The sequence below is a fragment of the Lichenostomus cassidix genome, chromosome 2, assembly GCF_008360975.1.
Source record: "Lichenostomus cassidix isolate B80296 chromosome 2, HeHo_3.0, whole genome shotgun sequence".
NCBI classification, from domain to species: Eukaryota; Metazoa; Chordata; class Aves; order Passeriformes; family Meliphagidae; genus Lichenostomus; species Lichenostomus cassidix.
In genome coordinates, this window is record NC_139482.1 from 108,996,192 (window position 1) to 109,019,997 (window position 23,806).

Genomic DNA, 23,806 nt, shown 5'->3' on the forward strand with positions numbered 1-23,806 from the left:
TGTCTTTGTTGTTAATAACTTAATTTTTAACATTCTCAGCATGTCACGCATTTAAGCTTAAATGAAAGTGGTTTTCTGCATTAATGGTTTATCTGTGTGCTGCATTTTTTCATTCTGAGTTGAAAAGATTTGGGAAAGAAAAAATAATTTTAAAAAATTGCCAAGCAGCAGTAAAATCAGGGCACAGAGCTTGACATTTTGCTTTTGGTGATCTTTTGGGGAGGTATTTTGCCCCCATCTCCAGTTACCTTTTAGCTTATATTGTTTCCTTTCATTCCTACTTGAAAGATGACTTAATAAGTTTTTACTGAAGAGAGTCAACCATTTTGTCTCATGGGTGAAGAAGTCTCTCCTGTGTTAAGATCAACTAAACATGAAATTAGTATTCTTAAGAGCATATAATGGCATTCATGCAACCTCCAAAATACTGCTATACTCCAGTAGGGATAGAAACTCCCTGAAAAAAGAAGGAACCTTGTTTTTGTCACCTTTTATTTAAAAAAAAACAAACGCTTGTAATTAGAATTTCACTGTTAATTTCATGGTGTTTTTCTTTTGTCATCTATCTTCAGAGTTTATGTTTCTCAATTCTCATATTTTTATTTTATTTTGAGTTCTTTGGATGAAAATGGATTGATAGTTTACTTCAAGATTTTGGCAATAAAAATAACTTCATTAAACCAAATAATTATGCCAAGTGTTGTATAATGACCATGGCAGTGTTATTCAACAGATGGTCACAGGTTCATTTTTATGAATGGGAATATTGGGAATTCTCCATACTCATTATGTGCGAGAGATTCACAGATGTCCTTTGCAAATCTGCTTGTGAAAGGCTGGATGTAAGTATTATATTTTGGTGGTGATTTTAAGAGAGCTTTTTAATGTTTTAACTTGTGTATTACATGAACTTTCATTTTCTTTCTTTCTTTTGATTTATTTGCTGTACAAATAGGATGGTAGTAATATCTTACAAAATACTTCAACAGTGATCAGTTCTAGGTGTTTAAAGCTTGCGGCTTTTTTAACTCAAGCATTTAGCATGAAGTGATTGAATGCATTTGAAATTGTAAATGTAGAGTCTCATTAAAGAAAAATATTCTTTATGTAAGCTATCGTATGTGCTACATGTGTTTTTCTCTAACTTTCCATAATGAAAATGACACCTTACCATTTGGTAAAATCATCATCCGTTTCTTGCAGTTTGCAGGAAGTCCAGCTAGGAGGTTATATATCTCTAAATATGGATGAGATGCAAAAGGCTGTGTCAGTAAAAGATGTAGTATGTGTTAGTTACTGTTTCCGTATCTACAGTGAAATCTGGAACCATTTTTCCGTGGAATAAGTTACAACATTTCTCATTTTCTTCAGTGCTAGTTATAAATTTGATTTATTTGGCTGTGGTGACTAGGAAAGCACTAAATTAGCTTGGTGCACTAAAAGCTCAGTATAGCAGGCATTTGGTGCATGTTTCACTTGGAGTAATCTCATTGACTTTCCAGCTAAGTAGAATTAATCTTGGGTTACAAGATTCTTGTCTTATCCTACAGTAGACTTGTGTTCTAAAATGAATATCCCTCAGGCTAGGTGTAGAGAAGTTATATATTTGTCCTCAGCAGAGACTACAGAGATTTTCCTTCATTTATTCTTAACTCCTTCTGGTGTTTGGCTTCCCTTGTAACTGGGTGTCAGTCAGCAGTTTCTCCCACCACTGGGTTGCTCCTAGTGTTGTCTTGCAAAGACTTGTCTACCCAAAATTTCAGACCCTCCAGCTTCAAATTCAAAGGACAATTTAACACAAAATTGTTGTGATTAGCTGGGCATATCAAAAAAAGAATGTCTGTGCAGAATCTCAGCCATCTTTTTACCCTGCAAATCATGTTAGATTATTTGCTTTATATCTTTGTACCCTCCTCCCCTGCCTCATATCTTTCATTTGACAAATGAAAAGAGAGAGGCATGGGGAAGATTGTGTGTCTATTCTCTGTACACAGGTTAATTCATTGGTAATTCATTAACTTGGTGTTAAAAGTTTTACTTAAATTTTAATGTCCCCACATAGTGGTTGGGTTTGGGAGGGGTGTTTTGGGGTTTTTTCTACAGCCTGTCCTTCAGAGGTGTGTAGTTTACTGTCAGCTTGAGTTGTACCTGATTTTCAGACTTAACTTGAGCACTGTTTGGGTTCCTTGCACTGTGAAACTGGAGGAGAAGGGGAAGGGACTGGCAGTGAATCAGCGGATGTTAGGGAGAAAGAAACCCTGAAAAAAACATGTGCGTCAAAGGGAAATGGTGTCTTTAACCTCTGTGCTTGACCCTCATATATAGAGGTGCTCAGCCTGTAGCTCAAGAAGTGTACTCTGCCTCAAAGTAAATAGTTCTGGTAGCTTTGTCTGCTCCCAGCTGTTTTTTCCTCATCTAAGTGTCCAGGGAGTGTCTTGCATTAGTGCTCCATGGGCTTGGGTGGGTCTGTGTTTCTTGGAAATGCAAGATCAGTGTCATAATTGTGTGCTGAAGGGCCCCAAGGGGTCTGCCAGTAACACAAAAGAAGGTAAGTGGTGCACCTGACAAAGACTGGGTACTGCTGCCCCTGCTCAGGCAGCACGAGTGTCACCTCAGGTGCATGAATGTTGAGCGCCTGTCACTGCTGGTGGACACACTGCTGGTTCCTTTCTCTCCTTCATGGGAGTGCAGTCTAAGCACTGAAAATCAACTGTGAGGCTTGGCAAAGAGTCTGCCTTTGCCACAGTGGCTGTATAAATTGTTAAAATGGTATTTCCTTATGGATGCTGGCAGCAAGGCTATGGACCCTTGGTAGAGGTGGAAATTGCCTTGGAAAGTCAAGAGGAGGCAGGAGGAGAACATGGAGCATTGTTTGGGCTCTTAACCATTTGTCTAGGGAGGATGACATCGGGATGACATCAGGCAAATAGGGGTGTGGGGCACCATGATACAAAGTTTGGGTTGTGGTTATACTGGTGTTTTGCTGGTGCAGACATTGCCTGTCTTTTCAGTTCATTTTTAGTGAACTCTTTCCCACTGTCTCAGTGGTATTACTGTTAATTAAGGATCGCCTGGTTTGACACTTAGGTTTGCAGGGTCATTTATGGAATTTTGGGGAATTTTTGAGAAATGTTAACTCTATATAATTTCTGTCCGCAAGTCTGGCTGTGCTTGCTCAATAGCAGTACGAATTTTCTGTCTCAAAAATGTTTGAAGTATAGGCTGTTCTTTATGGCTTTCTACTGCTTCTTTGGTTCAGCACAGATCTGACCAGCCTCCTCTCTTTGTTTGATTTCAAGTGTTCTAATTTGCTTTTTATTGCACAGTGCTTACGTGTCTTTTGAGCAGTACAATAAAATGGGTTAATCCATGAAATAGCTTCTATGTGGCCTGGTGTATTTTATGTTGTGTAGACTGTTATTTAGAGGAATAGACCAATATCGATTTCTTTCTTCTCAGAGATTTTTTTTTCCCCTATTATTTAGCTATGTGAACAATCTGGAAAGGTATTACAATCCATTAAAGTTACAGACTTAAACCTTATAGGGCATCAGTCATTCATGCTCATAAACCTATAGGGACAATTCATATTAAATATGTTCCTTGTTGATATGGTATTACTTTAATAAATCCCCCAAGTTCATAGCACAAATCACAATTGAAAAATACAGTGCACGGTAAGAATGGAGAAAAATAGACAGGAAGCTAAGAGAGATCTGTATTAAGCCCAGCCCATTCTGATTAATTCCAGAATTTTAATGCTTGCAGATGTATTAATTGGCAGGTATTCATATTTGTATATTTGAAGACCTTTTGAATGAGATATCATTTTCCATATAAAACAGTCTGATGGGTATTTGCTATTGCTAATCTTTAAATATTTTATATTACATTATCAGCTCTGTATTCAATACATTTATGAAACACAAAGCACTTCCATTTGTAGAGATTTATTCGTGTATCATTTTTCCCCAGATTTGCCAGAACACCATCATGTTCGTGTTCTGAAGGTTAATGCCCAAAGTCAAACAGACAGAAGCCAAATGCTGCAAGGTTTCCAAGATTAGGACTGATTCCCTTCACGAAAATAAATGATTCCTGCCATGTTCAGTGATTTTGTGCAGCACTACTCACGGCTGAGTGAGTGCATCAATACTGTAGTCCTTACATGCTGTACATACTGATGACACTCTGTGTTAACTTGATTGACTGAGCAGTATACTGGAGAGGATGCACCTGCGAGAGATATGCAGACATATATATTTTTATTCTGGTTTTGAAACATTTTGGTTTTATTATTATTTTTTTTTTTTTTGGAAGTCTTAGTTTCACATTTCATGGGTTATCACTTTGTGCTGTTAAGGTAGTGCTAACAGTTACGTGCTTCTTTGTTGTCAAAACTGGATTGGAAAATGATCTAAGGTGCATCTTCTTTCTCTATAAAAAAAAGGAAAAAAGCCTGATTTTATATTTTAAAAGAAAATGACATAAAGAGGACAAGTGTGAAGTCTGGCAAGTCAGTAGCTGTGTAAAATATGCTTATTTTAAGGGATTCAATTTAATGGTACAGAAATGTCATGTGTAATTCACTTATAAGCATTATTTTTTGCTACAGTTTTATGTTTTGTTATCGTTTTTGTAGGCTTTAAGACAACAGCAGAAAAGAAGAAATGGAGTCTCAATGATGGTAAACAAGACTGTTCCTCGTGTTGTTTTGACACCATTAAAGGTGTCCGATGAGCAGTCGGATTCACCTTCAGGTAAATAGCTAAAGGACCGTTTGCAAGATCAGCTCCAGTTGCAGAGCCTTCCTCTGAATCAGCTGTGTAGCATACAGAATTTGGAATTGCTGAAATACTATTTCCACTGGGTGGCTTTGTTTAACATCTTTATTTCTTTATCAAGTCTCGTGTCTCAGGGATGGAGATTTTTCGTTAATAAAGAACTGAAGGCACACAGTAAAATGACAATTGGTAATAGCAGCAGCTTTAAAGGAATGCAAAGTAACATTTTGTTTAGCTCTGGAGCTCTAATAGAGGACCACATGCTGGTATTCAATGCCATAAAAAGCGGGCGGGGGGGAAGGCAAGCTTCTCTGTGAATGTGAATTTGTGTCTCAGTTCTGCATTGCCATACTCAAATCCTTTTGTTAGCTTTTCTTCTCCTTATACCATGCTTATCACTGCAGCATAACCTTGACCTTTACCTCTCGTGGCTAAGTTGCTTCATTTTAAGAGATTTCTGTGTCTGTGTTTAACACAAATTGACAATTGTTTTTCCAAACATATCTTTTCTTTAAATGTTTCTTCACAAAGAAATGATCTTTTTTCAGCCTTAGATTGCTTTACTGCCCCATAACTTGAGGTTAAAATATTTTTTAAAATATCTCTTGGGCATTATAGAACTATGTTATTTTTATTAGATCAGTGAACATTTTTATTGACTGCCATGTTCAGTAAACTTTAGTTTTCAGTACTTAATTGATTTATTGAGCTTTTACTTCCAATTCCTCTGATGAGGAGGAATTGTATTGTGACCAGAAAAGTATATTGCCTTTCAGCAAGAAGATGTCAATTTTTTTAAAAATTCTATTTTTGTTTTGTTTACGGTGTAGGGGGTGCTGAGGGGATTGTTAGTAAAAGTGCAAAAGCATCATATTTGAGGGATTTTATTTTCTCCAAAGGATCTGAATCTAAAAATGGTGAAGCAGATGGTTCTGATAAGGAGATGAAACATGGGCAAAAGTCTCCAACTGGAAAACAAACAAGCCAGCACTTAAAGAGGTTAAAAAAATCTGGTTTAGGTGAGTAGGAGTAAAATAAATATCTTACTTATAATACTGATGTTTTTCTAAACTCTGTATTTTCTTGAAAAGTTTTATTTTCCTTGTTTGCCTGTCCCTTTTGCAAACTCAGCTGACCCTCTCTCGAGAAGATATCTTTCTGTCTACTTGGAAAATCCATGGTCAATTTTTTTTTCCTCCCCAGAATGATTTTCTGTAGTTGCTTTTTAAAGTTTGACAGACCTAAGCAACTGCAGGCAGAGAGGTGATTTAGCAATTAGATTCTAATTGTTATGCAATGATTTTTTGGGGGCTGGGAGTGGGGTGTAACAGATACTCTTTCTTTATGGTGAATTTGCTTGCCATCTAATATACATCTATTCCCAGAGTTAGTCACATATTTGCTTACATGCTTGCCCTATTAGAAGCTAACCTTCTCTTTTTTAATTTGCATTATTGAATGTCATATAGAGATCTGGCATAAAATTTTTTGGTTGGTTCTCCTTCTTTGATTGATTTATTTCTTCAGTTGGATTTGTAATTACTTTGAAGCTACATCTCTTGAGGTGATAGATGCAGTTTCTGGTTTTATTTTCTGTGGGTTTTTTAGCAAGGTTCATGGATCATGTTCTGTAATTAACAAAGAATTTTCTCTGAAGAGATGCTAAGAGTAAATTCTCAATCTCCATGTGATAGGCAGATTTTCCTGCTCTGCATGAAATTTAATTGGAAAAGTTCCCTAGGGAGCACAAAATGTAGTGTTCACTAAGACTCTTGTCTCTTCTTAAGTAAAGTCAAATAATGACATAACTGTTTCTTTATCTTTGCAAAGTACTTTTTCCATTCAGCAGAATGCTGAATCATTTAAAGAAGTATTTTGCAATGTGGCCATGTTGGAAAAGATAACAAACGTGCTAAAGTGGCTAAATCCTAAAAGTTATTTTATGTCTGTCTTTGTGGGGATAAGATTGTTCTTCTTTATTAATCATCCAGCCTAGTCCTATTTTTATATATAAAGGTCCTGTAAAATAGCTCCAAGGCACTTTACGTTCTCAATGCCATAGGTGAGTTTTTAAATATGCTATTGCCTGTTGCTGACAATGAAACCTACAAGTCTTACTGTATCACAGCCTCCCATGAAAACGTACTTCAGTTTCATACATACCATTTCTATAGATTATAAATGAGTCCCATATGTATAGATAGTTCTCTATGTTGATCCAGCATCATTATTCAAAATGGACAATATTCCTTCAGTGGTACAGTTTTTGCTGGGCAAAGTTATGTTCAATTTTAGATGATTTCCTGGAATTTTTCTCTATGTCTAAGACTGAGATACATCATTTCAAGTATATCTTCCTCCCCATCTTCAGATATTACATCAACTGTTGGCTGATGATATCAAATTAATTCATTAGGGGGATTTTTGTGGCTTCTGGAAAATAAATCCACTGGCCTTTTGGGACTCCATGTATGGAATGCAGGGAACTCTGTATAAGGTTGAAGGGTTTCTGTTCCTGTACCTGCTGAAATGTTTCTCTCATGACACAACACTTCTTGGAATGCTAAAAGAGCAGTTGTTGAGCAGCTTTGAGAATGGGTACATGGTCCTGTGTAGCGCACAATTCAGCTCCAGGTATTGTTTCATTGTCTGAAACTCTGCTGATCCGCCCAACATCGACTACATGTTGTGTTTGGTAGACTTTCTGAGTTCTGATTAAATACTATGACTTTTTTTCCCTTTTAGTTGACAGATTCTGCCACCTGTGTGATTTCTGTCCTGTTTTCATTTTTATGTGTGGATGTAGAACCATGGTGCTCCCATCTCCTTATAGTTAATTCTCTATGTTGGAGACTTATTATTTTCCAAGGCTGCAAAGCCTGATTTTTTCTCTTATCTTACAGCTTCTATTTCTGATCTGAACAGTGATACCCCTGAACTATATAGGGATTCAAAATATCTTTCTCTGTGGAAAACAACATAAAAAACATTGGCACACATTTTGTCATAAACTTCTCTCAGAGCTATGATTAGTGATACAGTAGTGTCATACTTCCATACATCTCCCAAATACTTCACTAAATCTTATTACAAACTTGGGACCTGCTGTACAGATCCTGAATTAGCCGTAGGAAGGGTGCAGGAGAGAGAATTTGTTGTTCCTCTGAGTAGATTTTCAGGGTTGTTTTTTTTAAGTAGGGCTGTGGTGGGCATCCACAGCTTGCTACTGGCCGAGATGTAATACACACATTTCTTCCAGAAGCTGATAAAACCTCCATAGTGTTCTGTAAATGATAGCAGGTCAAATAAATCAGAAAATTTAGGTTTGACTTTTTGTCTTGGGCTTTTCATGCTATTAGAATATCTGCCACAGAAGGACGTTGCTGATTTTGCAGTCCTGTATCTTCTTTCAGTTTGGATTATCTCTGTGTGTATGCCCTCCCATAGGGTATGAAGCGCTAGCTGAGGAAAATGTTACTCTAATTTGGAGTCACTTAGAAGATGGGGATATGTATTTTGTATTGATTAAAGAAGAGAATATACATACAGGCATTAAAATTCAGTGCATCATACAACTTGTGTTACACTCAGGGACTGTGTTCTTTTTACATTTATATTTAGTGGGTGGAACAGATGGTGAGGATAGTTTATTGTGATGCATTCATGAAAATGGGCACTTCTTCCATGCAATTGTCCTGTATAACAGGGCATTCATTTGTTTGTAATGGAGTCTTTGCTGTACTGAAATAGAGGATGTTGAAAATATGAGTTGGAAAAGGTTATCCTGTGCTGAGTGCAAAGTAGTCTTTGTCTCATTCAGTTACTATTTTCTGTTGAAAAATAAAATAAAATTGCAAGAATGTTTGGGGGAGGCTGTGACTGAAGTGGAGGTTTTAGAATTTACAAATCTGCATTTTCTTGCATATGTATTTTTTGGGGTTACAGACTTTCAGGGAAGAGACCATCATGGGTCCTCTAAGAAATCTAAAGCATAATTGCATTCCTTTTATTCATGTTACTGTTAAGTAGTTTGTAGCATTTGAGACATTCCTAATAATCAGTATGCCCAGATTCTCTCATTTGCAAAACATATTTATTCTTTTTCACATGTCAGTTGTAATTGTTGCTGAGAGGTCCTATGTAAATGTCAAATTCCATCGTTGCTCATAGCAGTGGAATATTCTTGTAATTGCTTTTTCAGAGATTCTGATGGAGTTTATGTTTTGTATAGTTCAGACCCCTCTTATATCATAATTGAAATATTTGAAAGTACAGCAGACCAAAGCCTGAAGAAGTTTCCTAGGAGGGGTTAGAAGCTTTTGAGTTTTTTGAGCCACCTGGACTTTGATATGTAAAGACTTGAAGGAAAAAAGGATTGTAGCAGTATATATATATATACCTTGAAGCAGGTAGCTCTTTAAGAAGCTTTGAAAAGTATCTTCTAAATATTATCCTAGAAATACTAACAAAATCAGACCAGATGGGATCTCCAATGGTCATCTTACTTGTTCACCAGTCATAGGTCAAAATCAGATATGCATCTATCATTCCTGACAGGTATTTGTCTAACATATTCTTAAAAGATTTCCACTGATGGAGACTGTAATGCCTCCCTATGGATCTACTCCAGTGTCTCCTTGTTCTTGGTGGTTGAAAGCTTTCTTTTTCCAGTATCTTAACAGATACATTTCTTACTGTGCAAGAGTTTAAGCTGATAGCCTTTCTGTCCACTGTGTAAAGTAAGAAGACATATTCTGTAGCACTGTGCATAAGCCATATATGTATTTCCCTTTCCCTCTGCTGAGTCTTTATCTTACTCCTGGGTTTGTGTTGTTCCTCACATACCCTGTTTTCTAATCTTGTAATTCTTGCTGCTGCCTTCTGTGTGTTGATCATTTTAGATCATCAGTTCTGAGGAAAATTCTGAAAAATGCGCATTTTCAGATATTAACACACTAAATATTTTCATCTCTTTGATCACTCTCTAGTCACACAGGTAGTTTTAGCAGGTGCAATGGGACAAGTTGTGAAGGCCATAGGGCACTGCTGATGGCAAAAGAGAAGCTGTCCAGAATTTATGATTCACATCAGCCTCATCAAGCAGCCTTTTGCTTGAGAGTAGGTGCTTATATAATTATTGTGGATGACATGACAGGATTATTTTCTGCAACTATTGAGTTGAGTTGGTCTTGAGATGGAAGTAAGAATATGTCAGCTGTGATGTTGACTGGAACATGGATCCTGTAAGAGGTCAAGAGACAAATGCAGGAAATATAAAAGCTGTTAAGGCACATAGAAAAGGCTGTGTTACCCTTCTCAGAGTGCCATTTCTCTAGAGCTTACTGTATTATACAATAAAAGCTAAAAACTTAAAAAGAAGACTTGTTCCTACTCTCTTCCTTTATTTATGTTTAAAGTTATTTCTGTTTATTTACTCCAGGACATTTGAAATGGACCAAAGCTGAGGATATTGACATAGAAACACCGGGATCTATTCTAGTGAACACTAACCTGAGGGCTTTAATAAATAAACACACCTTTGCTTCTTTACCTCAGCATTTTCAACAATACCTCCTGCTTTTGCTTCCAGAAGTAGACAGGCAGGTAAGTAGCATATACAATTTTTTTTTTAAATGAGATACTTTTTTTGCAGTGTGTTTGCATAGGCTGATTTAACTGCCTAGGAATTGTTCCAGGAAATAATAAGGAGAAAATCCTCATACTTTCGTCGGTAAAACTGTTAGATGTAGAACAACGGTAAAGTTTATCTATTAAAACCAGTTCCTGCTTCTTTGCTTCCTGAAAACTCTGGAGCTCCCTCATTTATCTAAATGGAAACTGGGCAGCAAATCTTTCAAACTTGCCAAATCTCTTAATTAGCTTTTCTGCCTATGGTGTTGAAGATAAACTTCTCATTCTCAAGACTTTATTTATTTTGAGTCTCTTTTCACCTCTGGTCTTCCTTGGTGCTCTGCCAGCAATGTCCAGGTCAATATTAGTTCTGATAGTTTTTTCTCCTGCTCTTCACCTTTTACACAAGTCTGCATATGCTTTCTCAGCTCCAGTGCACTGAATCCATTCATTCACATCTTTTGTAAGGAACATCTTCTCCAGAGCTTATGGCTGTGTGCTTGGATCTGGTGAAGAGAAGGATTTGGAAATAGTATTTCAATTTCATGATCTTTCCTACGGTGTCTGGTCCTTCCTGCATTTGTTGGTCAGATTGCAGGGTTTCTTAGAGCAAGAAGAAAGTCTTTCCAGTATACCTAGTAATTAAAATAGAAAGGAGACTGCAAACCAATTTCATTTTCTTGCCTCACTTAGGGATTCAAACAGTCTTACCAGTTTCAGGGGGGAAAACTCATGCACTTAATTCAGAGTCATTAACTTATCTAGATAGGGCATTATAATTTTTTCAAATGGTCAGTATCCCTCTTTTAATGTAATAACTAGAGAATGCAGATTACTTAAATGACCAATTTAACCTGCATCTTAAATCAGTGTTTAATTTAAGTATTGCAGATTTCATTTCTTAAACTGTTAGTAGTTAGTCTACCACTAAAGCAGGGAGAAGAAATGCAAATATGACACAAAAAGAGAAAGAAAAATTGTATTAATCTATGTTTACTCAGCCTCTTGTCAAATTAGATGCTGAATGTTGTGGACTGTAATTATGCATTTAACAACAGAATGCTTGAGAAGGAACATCAAAACAAGATCCATAGGAGAAACAATATAAATCTATTTATTCTCAAGCTCCCACAATGCAGTGAAAGTCAGTATTGACAAGTTTTAAGAAAACGTTTTTCCCTAGTGTCAAACAGATTTTACCGTAGTGCCCAGCAAATATTTTTCTGACAGTTCTGATTTTTTGTTCTTTTTCTAGTTAATTTATCAGAAGAGATTAAAAAAATGTACTAGGTAAAATCATATTTTCTCTCCAACCATCAAAGACCCAATGTTCATAAATTACATTTCAAGTATGGGGTCTTTATGTAGAAGTTTTGTGCTTTAAAATTTAGTTTTTAAAATGTAGTATCTACAACTGACAAGCCACTTACCTTCTTATCAGTGTTCTTACAGCAGAGTTTTTTTGGCAAGAAAATCAAGAGAATATTTGTTGAATTTAAACATGCCTCACTGGTTAAAAGCAATGCATTTTTTTAACTTCTATTTCAAAAAGCATTCATATAATGCATATATTATTTCAGGGGCCCAACTCTACATAATTGGACAGTGTTGTTTCACAAGCAAATGTTGTGATGAGACATTTGCAGGTGTCCTGCCTCATCTTCGCACAGCATTCTGTGGGTTTGTGTAGCATACCAGGTTTTCACCTGCATTTGGAAGGCAGGAGTCACTAGTCATCTCTAAAAGTGTAATGGAAATGTTTGGCCTCTAAGTGTGATAGTTTAAAAATTGTTTTCTGGTGGAGAGTGGAGTAGCACTGAGCCCTCACTTTGCAGAATCTTAGAGAAGGAAATGCATCTCTTTTCTTGATATCTGAGAATATGTCCTTGGCTATGCCTAAAGTGTGGCATCCCAGATACAGACTGATGAAAGAAGTTGCACTGATGTTCTTTTCCTTCCCCTGGCAAATGGAAAATGCCAGTGTAGTGCTCAAGGATCAAGTAAAAGGAGGGAGAATTTTAGCTAGGGAACTCTGGTGTGAGTCTCTGCTGTTGGTCACTCTCACTGGACAAGGCAAGGGAATTCAGTGTTCCTCTTCTATTTCTACTTTCTAAATCAAATGGGGCATCAGGCAAGCAAAAATGGTGCAACACTATTGAGTTAGCTGCACATCTCTAGGGGTTCAGTTTTATTGTTTTATATTGTCCTTTTCTTGATTTGTCTGAGAATTCTTATTTCTGCTCTTCTGGCTCAAAAGTGTCTCCTGCCTGTGTGCTGCTCTGCAGTTGGCTACTGCTTTCTTCCCCAGAGAAAGCTGCGTTTCTGTGTTGCCATGTGGTTATAGTATGTGAAGTACTGTAATAAATGGCACTATAAAAATGTAATAGAGTTATGCTATTTGTGTATATATAGTGATCTGTGAAATAAATTACTAATGAAGTGCAATCTCATTTAGGCTTTATTACTGCTCCACATAGAAAAACCCCATGATGAATGATTCTTTGTCATTTCTGTCATAAACACCATTTTTCTGGGTGGTATAACTCCTCCTCCTTAAATCGTACTCAGCCAAAACTTGTCATGCATGTGTCAGTTTGAATAAGCATTTTTAGAAACCATTAGTTAAGGGAGTTGAGGTTTTCTATTTTTTTGTGTGCAAGTGTTTATTATAAATAAATGACTTCTGTCTCAACCTTAGTCTAATGTGTTCAAGAAAAGTCCAGGGACGAGTTAGGAACTTAGTTGGGATGTGTATTCTGATGTTTCTTTTGTTTTCAAGTCTTGTGGTTGCTATTAGGGAGCTGTTGGATCCCATGGAACAGAAAGCCTTAGGAAAGATGTCCCAGAATGGAAGAAGTTGAGAACAAGTCTTCTGATGTTCATGCTGTCGTTTTTCCTACTCCAGCTAGATTTTTGACAAAGTGGAAGTGTAGGATCATTGCCTTTTTTTCCCCTTGGGAAAAGATAAACTGTATAATGAGTTTTATTCACAATTAAAATTAATTTCAGCGTGTGTATTAGTTTAAATTTTATTTCAGTAGCAATGAGGACTTGTGTAATTTTCTGTATTCAAAATGCCTATAAAAGGATTTGGAGCAAGTTGGCAGATATGGTAGATGCATTTTATCAAGGATTTTATTTGTTTTAATTTGGGTTCAGAGGGAATTATTATGTAGACATTGTTCAAATTATACAAACATAGAATGTCCTGAGATGGAAGGAACCCATGAGGGTCATCCAGTCAAGCTTCTCACCCTGCACAGGACAGCCCCAAGAATCACACCCTGTGCATTGTCCAAATGCTTCTTGAACTCTATCAGGTTTGGTGCTGTGACCACTTCCCTGGGGAGCTGTTCCAGTGCCCAAACACCCTCTGGGTGAAGAACCTTTCCCAAATATCCAACCCTGACATGACTTCAGGCCATTCCCTCAAGTCCTTTTGCTGCTCACCACAGAGAAGAGATCAGTGCCTGAGAAGCTGCCATGTCCCAGACTTGTCTGTTTAGCAGTCTGCTCCAAAATCTTGCATACCAGGAACCTCATGACTGGAATTTGAACATCCAGATTTTCAGCTCTTCATTTTTAGCTCTTCGTGTGGATTCAAAGACTCAAAATACAGACGCCTGTTGGGTGATTCCCCAGGAAATCTATGTGACTGAGCTGGAAAACATGCAGGTATAGAAACTATATGGAAAGAAAAGTCTCTGCACAAGAGATTTCAGTTATCACGAATTCCAGCAAAGTATTTTTCTTTAAATCTCTAATTAGAACATTCTACAGCTAAAGAACAATAGATTTTTCATCGAATACCTACTTCTGACATTGATACATCAAGCTGATAATTAACAGAATGTAACAGAAGCCTTCTTGACCACCTCTCAGTAAATACTTACCTTCAAAGGAGGAAGTTTCACTCTGTATCTAGATTGCTGCATGGCATCAGTGAGTCTTTAAATATTAATTAAACAATGTATATTTTGCAAGGATGAGTAACAGGTCTGTACAACAGGTTGCTGAAAAAGAATAGCAGTTGCCAATATTATGTCTACACTAGCTTTCCTTGTTGGTGCTTATGGGAAGTCAAATTCCTGCTCTTAACACTGGGGTATGGGCAGAAGGAAGGGAAACACACCCACCTATTTAGCTTCCAAAAACAGAAGTGCAGCCTTATCTGAAGAGTAGGAAAAGCTGAAGTGATTTCACTAATCCTTAGAGAGCTAAAGAAAATGTTCTTTCCTGAATGCTCTGAAAAAACTGTCTTTCCAGACTCTAGGAATTCTTAACACCTTTCTGATCTTTGAGAATTTAACTCCAACCTGCATTTTGTCTTCTGGTAGTATTGGGCTCTCTTGTGATTTGCACCTGCCCTGCCCTTTCACATAGGATGTGAATTTCTTCCTGCAAAAATACTTCAAAGCTTCTTCAGATGTGTGTGTTAGGTAGCACTGCCATTTTATTGGACCAAATCTATTCAGAAGGAGCATTTAAAACAGTAGAGGAAGTCCCAGTAATAGCTAATATGTCTTGCTTTACTTGTTTAATGAAAGAAATTTAGCAATTATCTATCTTTTATCTACTGTTTGTAGATAGCCAAGTTAGGTACTTAAATTAAAAACTTCAGTATTCTTAAAGAATTACTTAAGTCATGTAGTATTGCAGAAGGCCTGTGAATGTTTCAGGTTTGTAGCAGATCAGTCTACTAAAAAGAAAAACATGATGTACAAATCAAAGGATTCTAAGATGGGTCAAAACCCACCTTATTCTCTTTCTTTTAATTTCTAAATCAGTGAATCCCAAAATAATTACTGTCTCTTGGGTCAGTGCTAGTTTTGCCATGTGATAACATCATAGCATATTTTTATTTTAAGGTCGGTGCAGGTTCTGTGTTTCTGTCTTGGCATGTTTGATTGAGGTTCAGCCTGGCATTTCCCATTTGATTCTGTCACCTTGCAAAGATTCCTTCTCACCTTGAGTTGAGAAAAGGCACAGGGTCATGTCAGTTAGTGATTTACTCTGTTCTGTTAAAAATAATAAGAAGTAATTTGGGAGGAGGTTATCTATGAAATTGCAATTCCAGCCTCTTTGTTTTAATGCAGTATGAATCAGCTTAATATCTGTTCCTACAATTTGAGCAATGATAGCAAAAGTAACCATTGGTTTTGATGTGCACAAATTACTCCTACTCCTAAGCACATCAGTTGAAATTCTGTGGTGGAGAGTGGGTAATGAATAATACAAAATATTCTTTTTCTATTAAAAGACAAGAAGAGAAGTCTGGTATCAGACATTCTGAAGCCTTAGTATTTAGTATGTATCTTACTGTATATTAGTTTTATATTAGAAGAGAGTAAGCAAAGCTTGATTTTCACAGTTTCTTTCTTTGATCAATGTAAATAAGCTCCCTGCTTGTTTTCACCCTTACTAAAAATTGTCAATGACTCCTCAGCTGACCTCCCTACTCCATGCCATATTTGCCATTGGTTTTTTGTAGAATTTCCTTTATAAAAAGACCAACTGCAGAAATTAGTGCTGTGTGTATTATTTGCTTCCAGGTTTATTTTATGTTTCTCTCCATGGAATTACTGTGTAGTGGTTTTAAATGGTTACCTTACCTTGCTTAACTGCCTTTTTTGCTGATACTACAACCTTTTAGCTGTGTCCTTTTCCATTCTCTATCATTAGAAGCTTTCAAATATTTATTATTATATTCCTGTAAATGTTTGAGTTTTACACTGAAATAGTTTTAAGGTTATGACAAAAGCATTTCGTTCAGAGGAGAACATTTGCAATTGAAGGTTAAATGTAACATATGTCATCTGCACCTAAGCGTATTTAAAAAGCTGTTAAATTGGCACCCCTGTGTGTGCAGTAATTGAAGGTCATTATATGTCACATTTCTCCCTTTAGCTGACATTTTTGCTTCGGTTTTACTGATTGTTGTGGATAGCATGGTGTTGTTGTAATGTGCTTTATTTTTACAGCTTTATTAGAGTAGTTTTAATGCAGGTATCTTACAGACTAGATATATGAAGAAATTCCACGGATTTAAGCTGCCTTTCAATAAAATCCTGTGTCTGATTCCTCAGCTGAGCAGGCCAAAGGTTTTCAGACAGGTTACTACCCCCAGGTGGCCCTGTCTCCTTATGCAGCAGTTAATACTTATTTCACATAACACACCTGTGTAGATGGTGTATGTGCATATTTCACAGTCATGTGTTAATGACATACATCAATTTCACTTTACGTGAGTTGAAAGCTGAAGCATTTCACTTCAAAATCCCAGTTGTCTTTAGCTACAAGAAAGCTACTCTTTCAGCTTCCCTAGGCAGTCCAGAAAGGCTCACTGCAATTGCATTGCAATCTGGCTGCTCTGATTGATGTGGTAATGGAATTCTTGTTTGCTTGTTTGCAGTAATCCCTAGAGGTCCTCCTCAGTACCAGTACGTCTATGTATGTGAATAGGAAACTTTACATTTTTGATTAAGTGTCATGGTTTCATATTTCTTCAGGCTTGGTCACTGTATTTCAGAAGTGAGAATCAGTGTTTTCCACCTTGCTGCATCCATGTTGTGGAAGTTCTTGTTTGATTTCTCAAGCCCCTGTTACAAGCTATTGTCACACTTAAAATATGTCTCACCTTTAAGAACAAGTTTTGCAGAGCTGATAGCAGAGCTATTGCATTTGCTTTTGTCTGTAGCAAGGCTAAACTCAGTTGGAACATTGAGCACCATTGCTGTGCCCCCTGAAAGCTAAAAATACAAGAGCCACAGCTGTCTCTGCAGCATCCTTTCCCATAAGTCCTTCTAATGTGTGAGGGGCCCTTCACTCAAGGTTGTTCTTCTGATGCAAACTAGTGAAGCTTTTGTTCCACTCCTGTTCCCTTCAAGCAAGTTTTATAAAGTACAGTGCACAGCTGTTAGTGCTTAAAAAGAAGAGGACTTTGTATGCCATACAAGTTCCATTTACATTTGACAGGATTATTAGTACTTTAAAAAGAGAACTGATAAAAGCACCTCCCTTCCAGTGGAAAAGTAAGTGCCTCACATAAGTGCTTTTTTAAAACACTGTGCTAGGAGCTGTGTTACAAGTATAACTAATATGTGGACATAAGTGGTAATGTATATGGGCACAAGGGGCTGATGTGCTCCAAGTTATGTGGCTATTAAGGATGCACTGCAGTACTGCAGTGTGTAGTGTTTCAACTGCACCTCCTTTGCAAAGTGCTAATAATAAAGTGATATGAGTTGGTCTGCAGTGCCTCCAGTGTTGCCACTGTGGGGCTGCACTGGAATTAGATGGAAAGCAGAACATTCCATACCGTTCTGAATCTGAAGACAGCTGAGGACTTGAAACAGGGTGGTGGATGCAGGAAGAATGAGCAGAAGTGATCCATCCATGCTTCTGCAGCAAAAGGAAGAGCAAGCACAAGTGATACATCCGTGCTTTTGCAGCAATCTCTCTCCCTCTCTTCACCCTTACTCACACTCTCTCTGCTTCTCCCCTTGCCTTTCTCTCCCCTCACCCTTTTCCGATATATTCATTTGGCTTAAATACAAAAGGGAAAAAAGAAGTTGATGCTTTTTTCCTAATTATTTCAGAACATTACTATTCTTTGAATTTAAATAATTCAGTAACTCAAATTTCATTTAGCTTGTTCTCTTTGTGTTAAGGACGTGGCCATTTTCTTGCATAGAAAAGAAAGCAGTGTTTTCTAATGCCAAGAGAAAAGGGATTGGATGCAGGATTTTCATTGACACTCATCAAAAATAACTGACTGATTTTAGATGCTTGCATGTAACTTCCCCTCACCTTCTGCTTCTTGGGTTCAACGGTATATGCCTATAACTTTTATTGAAAGCTAGGTGAATAGACCCTGGCAGTTTATATCCCCTTTCCTGCACTCTCCACACAACATTAACATTTTTGGATAATTTGACTGTAACTTTCTCAGAGTCTCTAGTCATTCTTGTTTTAAACAAGTTCCATACATATTTACCTTGATCACAATCCATATCTGTTTTTCCTGTTTTGCCTATTTTTCCCCCAGGCTTATGTGCCTTTTCTAGTGTCTTTTTAAATACTTGCTGTTTGCTGTGTGTTCTGACATGCCTGGGTTCACTAATTATGTGAAGTATATATTAGAAAAAAAAGTTTTTAATTGTTACTTCTAGAATTTGTACGCAGTTAGAAGGTACTGTTTGCTGCATTTTCTTTCTGTTTTGCGTGGGTTTTGTTTCATTTTAAAGCATGCTTTATCTTTTCATTTTGCCAGATTTATTACTAGCCTTAAATTCTTCATCTAATTTCTTGCATCTGAGCTCAAACAGATTGGATTCTATTGTCTTTTTTGACACTACAGTGTATTGAAATGAATATAGCTATCCCACTTGTCTTCTTGATTTAGACAAGGTCTAAATTAACAAGTCACATTTCATTTTGAAAACATATGTTTGCAATTCTTCAGCCTTACTCCGTGTATTTCCCACTTTAGTGAAGATGGAAAAGGTCTTTGTTTCTTTCTCTAAAAGATGTTTCTTCCTCTTCTCCTCACGTCTGCAGCAATTATTCCTATAGTAGTAGATATTTTCTTTTTCCTCCTTTGATGTTTTACTTCTACGTTTAATCTGGTTATTTTTTATAGGACTAAAGTAATACTCAGAATCGCTTTCACCATCTGTCTTCAAAATCTGTCTTTTCATTTTGTATTTGACAGCAAACTGTTTATGTTATGTTGGTGGTCAGGTGGGAATTAAAAAGAGCTTCCTTATAAGGATTGATAACTTCATAATCAGAACTAAAGAAAATTAGCTATATTCCAGGTCATGTTATCCTTTACTGTGAAAAGGTGAGGCCCATGGAAGAGAGCTTATGCAGAGTGAACATGAACACCCAAGCTGAGGTACATCAGAACTGCTGAGACAGTCATAGGATGAGTTGGTACCTATCCATGTCACCTCCCCAGACCTGAAGTTGTGGTGGCTGAGTTTTGTTGTTCTGGCAGCAGCTCTTGAGTCAGACCATGTACTGCTGTCTGCTGTATTTATGTTTGCATGTAGTATTAGATGTATCTCTCACCATTCATGTATTTCTCAGTGTTACTGTAGCTATTTTGTGGTCACAACAGCAAAAAGATCCTCGTAATTGCATCTTGTCAGAAATTTTTCTTATATTCCTGTTTATATACTGCTTTCTCAGAAACTGCTCAACTGTTGGCTTTAAATACATGGTAACTGGTTTAAGAAAGGCTAGATTTTTCATCAGTCATGGCACTGTGTAAATGTGTGCAGTTTTCTGTTTGAGATGAGCTTCTGAGTGTTCCTTATCTTCAGGCAAAGAAACAATTGCTATCCTATTGTGTCTGTGCGTTTTTGCAAGGCCTGTCTACTTTTTTAAGGGTTCTGCATCTTCAGCTGCATTACTTCTTCCACATTTCTACCATCTGTGTCCTTAAGACCTGAAATCATCAGTGTTTTGTATTAAACTTGGTAATTACTGGCTCCTTAACTATTCATTCCCCTCCTTTTTTTGCTTCTCTCCACTGTGCCTTTCTCTGCCTGTTTCTCTTTCCTTTTTTTTTATGTATATCAGAACCATTGATTTGAAACAACAGGCAGGCAGAGAAGAATAGGGGAGTGATTGTTGCCCTCAAGGGGATCAGCATGTGTATAGACCTCTTCTGTAGGGTGGTTTGCAGTCTGGTTCAGACCTTAGGGGTTGGGTCAGAGAAGAGGCAGTGGCATGAATGCCATTGTGATGTGAGTTTAACAGACCATCCCATCAAACCCAGCCCTGATAAGGCCACACCTAGAGTGCCTTGTCCAGTTCTAGGATGTTGCCTAGATTAGAGAAGGACCAGGGGCAGTTTCACCAATGTGAATGAAAGGATGTGACACAACCAGAGGCAGAAGGTTACAAACCAAAAGGCAGGAGCTTTCATATGGACATAAAATAAAACTTTTTTTAGTGAGGGCACAGACTGCCTAGAGAGGTTGTGAGTTCTCCATCCTTAGACAAATTAACTGAGTTTTATTTCCATCTGAAGCGTATTATAACACAAGTTTGTGTTCAATAACACAAACATGTTAACACTTTCAATGTGGTTCTTCCAGGTCTGGGAGATGAATGAAAGGCTTGTGCTTTGACTTGATAGGTTACCTATCACAGGTACTTCCTGTGGATGGGGTTTTGTGCAACCTGGCCTCGTGGAAGATGTCTCAGCCCATGGCAGGGAGTTGGAGCTAGACGATCTTTTAAGGTCCCTTCCAACCCAAAACTTCTTTGATTTAGTGCAGGGAAGCATACATCATTTTGTACTGGAAATCATGTGGGTTATTTCATTTCTAGTTTCTAAATGAAATTTGAAAAGAAAATATGGTCATGATTATGGACAGTTCAGCAGAAACATCTGTTCAGTCAACCTTTAAGCAACAACAGCATCAGGGAGGCTGCACTAAACAAAATGCCCTTTCATTAAATAAATACTATTAAGTCATCATCTTCAATGTTAAACATGGCCAGTTCACTTCAGAAGCTGTAGAAAGAATCCAGGGAAGGGCACTAAAATTTGCACAAGCCATAAAAATGTCTAAAGAAGAATTAATGGACTTGAGCTTTTTAATCTACCAGAACAAAGTTAAAAGTGAAGAGCATCAAATTTAATACAATCAAGTGCTGTATTTCACACAATAGACAATTAACCCATGGAAGTCTTTTGCATATTAAAAGTTAGTATTTATTGCTGCCACAGTTTAACTGATATAAATAGAAGATGGTGGATGCATATATATATGAGTCATAGCCATAGTTATATCAAACAGACTGAAATATTTGAAATATACTGAAATTAATGGACATTTAAATTCCCTTTTTCAGTCTTATGCCAGCTAAACTAAATAGAAATAGAAAACTTTTATTTGACAGCCTTTGTAGTAATTGGCTATTATATGGTCTTTCACAAGCTTTATCTACATGATCTGTTCTTTGCAATTATCAAGGGTTAGTTCAACCTCTGCTTTGATCTGATATTGTTACCATATGGTACCACTCAGATATGACTAAATGCTGAAAAATACAGCATCTTTGCTTAGCATTGAGTCATGTGGCAAAAACACTACCATGAGAAATGCAGCCATTGTTTAACAGAACTTACAGATTTTTTGTGACAACTACAGCTGCTTTTCCTTTTAACCCAACTGCATTCACTCTCATTCTCCATTATAGACTTGCCAACTGTTAGAGCATCCTTTTAGTTTGGTCCCATTTATCACAATCTCTTTGAATAGTAGTTGTATGAGTGGAAAAATGACTTTTAGATAGGTAATGGCATACTTGAACAGTCAGCAGTATTCTATAGGAAATTGAGAAACTTACTCAATTATTTTCATACTAGAAATACATGCAAGTTCGCTTAAAAGTATTTTGCAGATGGGTAAAAGTTAAGCCTTATAATTGCCATCTATTATTTAACAAGGAGAGCTCTAGCTGTGGATAACTCCTTGACATAATTGGTTCCCAGGTCATTAGCCAAAGTAGTGAACAGGATAATGATTGTTTTGCATTATTGTAGAGAATTTAGGCTTTTATAAGTGCAAGCAGATCTTGTTAGTTTCTAAAGTATGTGTCAGTGAGAACATGAATAGCCCAGATACTAACAGGAGCACATATAGTAATACATTCTGTTTCACTTTTTAGCAACTTGTCCATTTTATTATGAAAAACATTTGTATGGAGAAAGTATATGGCATTAGAATACTCCTAGGCTCTACAGCCATTCAGTATTACCCAATGAGAATTTCCGTCTCTTGGGCTTAATGAGAAATCTCTCCCACAGGGTTGCCACCCTCAGCCTTAAGGCAGAAAGTATCTACCTTGACTTTTAACATGCCTCAAGCTATCAACTGCTAGTAAAAAAAGTTTTTCATGAATGACTAAGGATCCTTCCAGCCATCATGAAGCAGGACTGGTAGCAGATACAACAGGTTTGTGTTTGAGAATGATGGTTCCTGAAACAGAGTGTAATCTAAGGTTTTAATTGCATGCAGGCAAGCTAAGCCATTATTTTAGGAAGTCACAGTGTTTCTGAAGGTCATTCTGTTCAAATGAGGGGCTCTTTCAGATAATAATCACAAGCTCTGGTCAGTTATATTAGAGTGCATAGAGTGACTCCACTGGAAGGGCATTAAGAGGTTAGAAGCCTGGAAGCCAGAATTTTAGGGCTGATTCTTAAGCACCTTTCTTTGAGAATGGAGGTTGGCAATTGATCAGAAGTTAAATATATGCAAGAGCACTTTCAGTTTTCTTTTTAATGATCATGTAAGAGATGGCAATTTGATTTACCATCTTGATGTAGAAAACATGACAAAAAAGGACTATTTATCTCATCTTCTCTACACTAAGGCAAAATCAATGTCTGCTTTTCTTTATATTGTGTAAAACATTTTTTTGGCTGTTCAGTGGTGGAGAATTCACAGCCTCTCCCAGAGAAATCTAGTGCTTCATTGTTTTCACTGATAGAAAGTTTTTCCTCGGGGTCTGATCTGAATCTCTCTTGCTGCAATTCTGATTGTTACTCTTTGTTCATTTTGGCCTATGTGTGGAGAGTGGAGATTGCTGTGTCTTTGTTTCTTTTTCTTAAGAGGCAGCCCATATTAGTGCAGTCTCTGTAGATCTAGGACCTTAAATCTGTTCTCAGCCTCATTTATCTCCTTTGCATTTTGTACAGGTTCTGAGTCACATCAGTCAGAATTTAATGTATTACTCCAACTCAAGTGATAAGTAACCAAGTAGAGCAAAACTCATTTCTCTGCTTTTACAAAGTACTCCTGTTTGTAACTCACACTGTTGTGCTCACCTTCTTTGCAATTGCAAGGTTGAGTTGAGAACAGTCCATCAGTACAAGTACTTTTCTACAGAACCATTGCATAGCCACTTAGTTTCCTCATTTTGTATTTCTCTAGTTATGTGTTATACAAGAGTGTCAGACTTTGCATTTGCTACTATTGCAATGCCCTGCTTATCCCTATTGTTTCCAAAGTAATTCACAAAACCATTAAGAGAATTCTGAATTTAGGTTGTACCTTTCAGTGTACTCATTGACTGATATTATTTTCAAATTACCTCCACCTTTTTATCATGCCTCTGAATATACAGACTCCCAGTTGATAATAAACAAACAAGAGTTCCCTAAATTAGGAGTTCTGAGTAGTTCTTCCATGACCTAATTACAGTGTATATATCCTGGCTTTGCTTAAGAAAATGCTAAGCAACACTGCATTGTTACCATCAAGATACACAGCTTGTGCTGCTTCTCTTCTACCACAAGGCCTTTTATGCCATCTGAGGGAAACAGACTGATCTGTGTTGGCTGTTGCTCAACTCCTGGTTAATTTCCA

General features: G+C 37.1%; 1 protein-coding gene across 3 annotated transcripts in view; it reads left to right on the plus strand.

Annotated features, from left to right (window-relative positions):
* Nucleotides 1–23,806, plus strand: part of ASXL3 (ASXL transcriptional regulator 3) — a 127,217-nt gene that overhangs the window by 76,405 nt on the left and 27,006 nt on the right. For all 3 annotated transcript variants that reach the window (XM_085052768.1, XM_085052767.1, XM_085052766.1), the window contains 3 exons: nucleotides 4,643–4,760; nucleotides 5,684–5,803; nucleotides 10,225–10,388. In XM_085052768.1, the coding sequence (XP_084908894.1) occupies nucleotides 4,643–4,760; nucleotides 5,684–5,803; nucleotides 10,225–10,388 (402 nt within the window). The remainder of the gene's footprint in view (nucleotides 1–4,642; nucleotides 4,761–5,683; nucleotides 5,804–10,224; nucleotides 10,389–23,806) is intronic.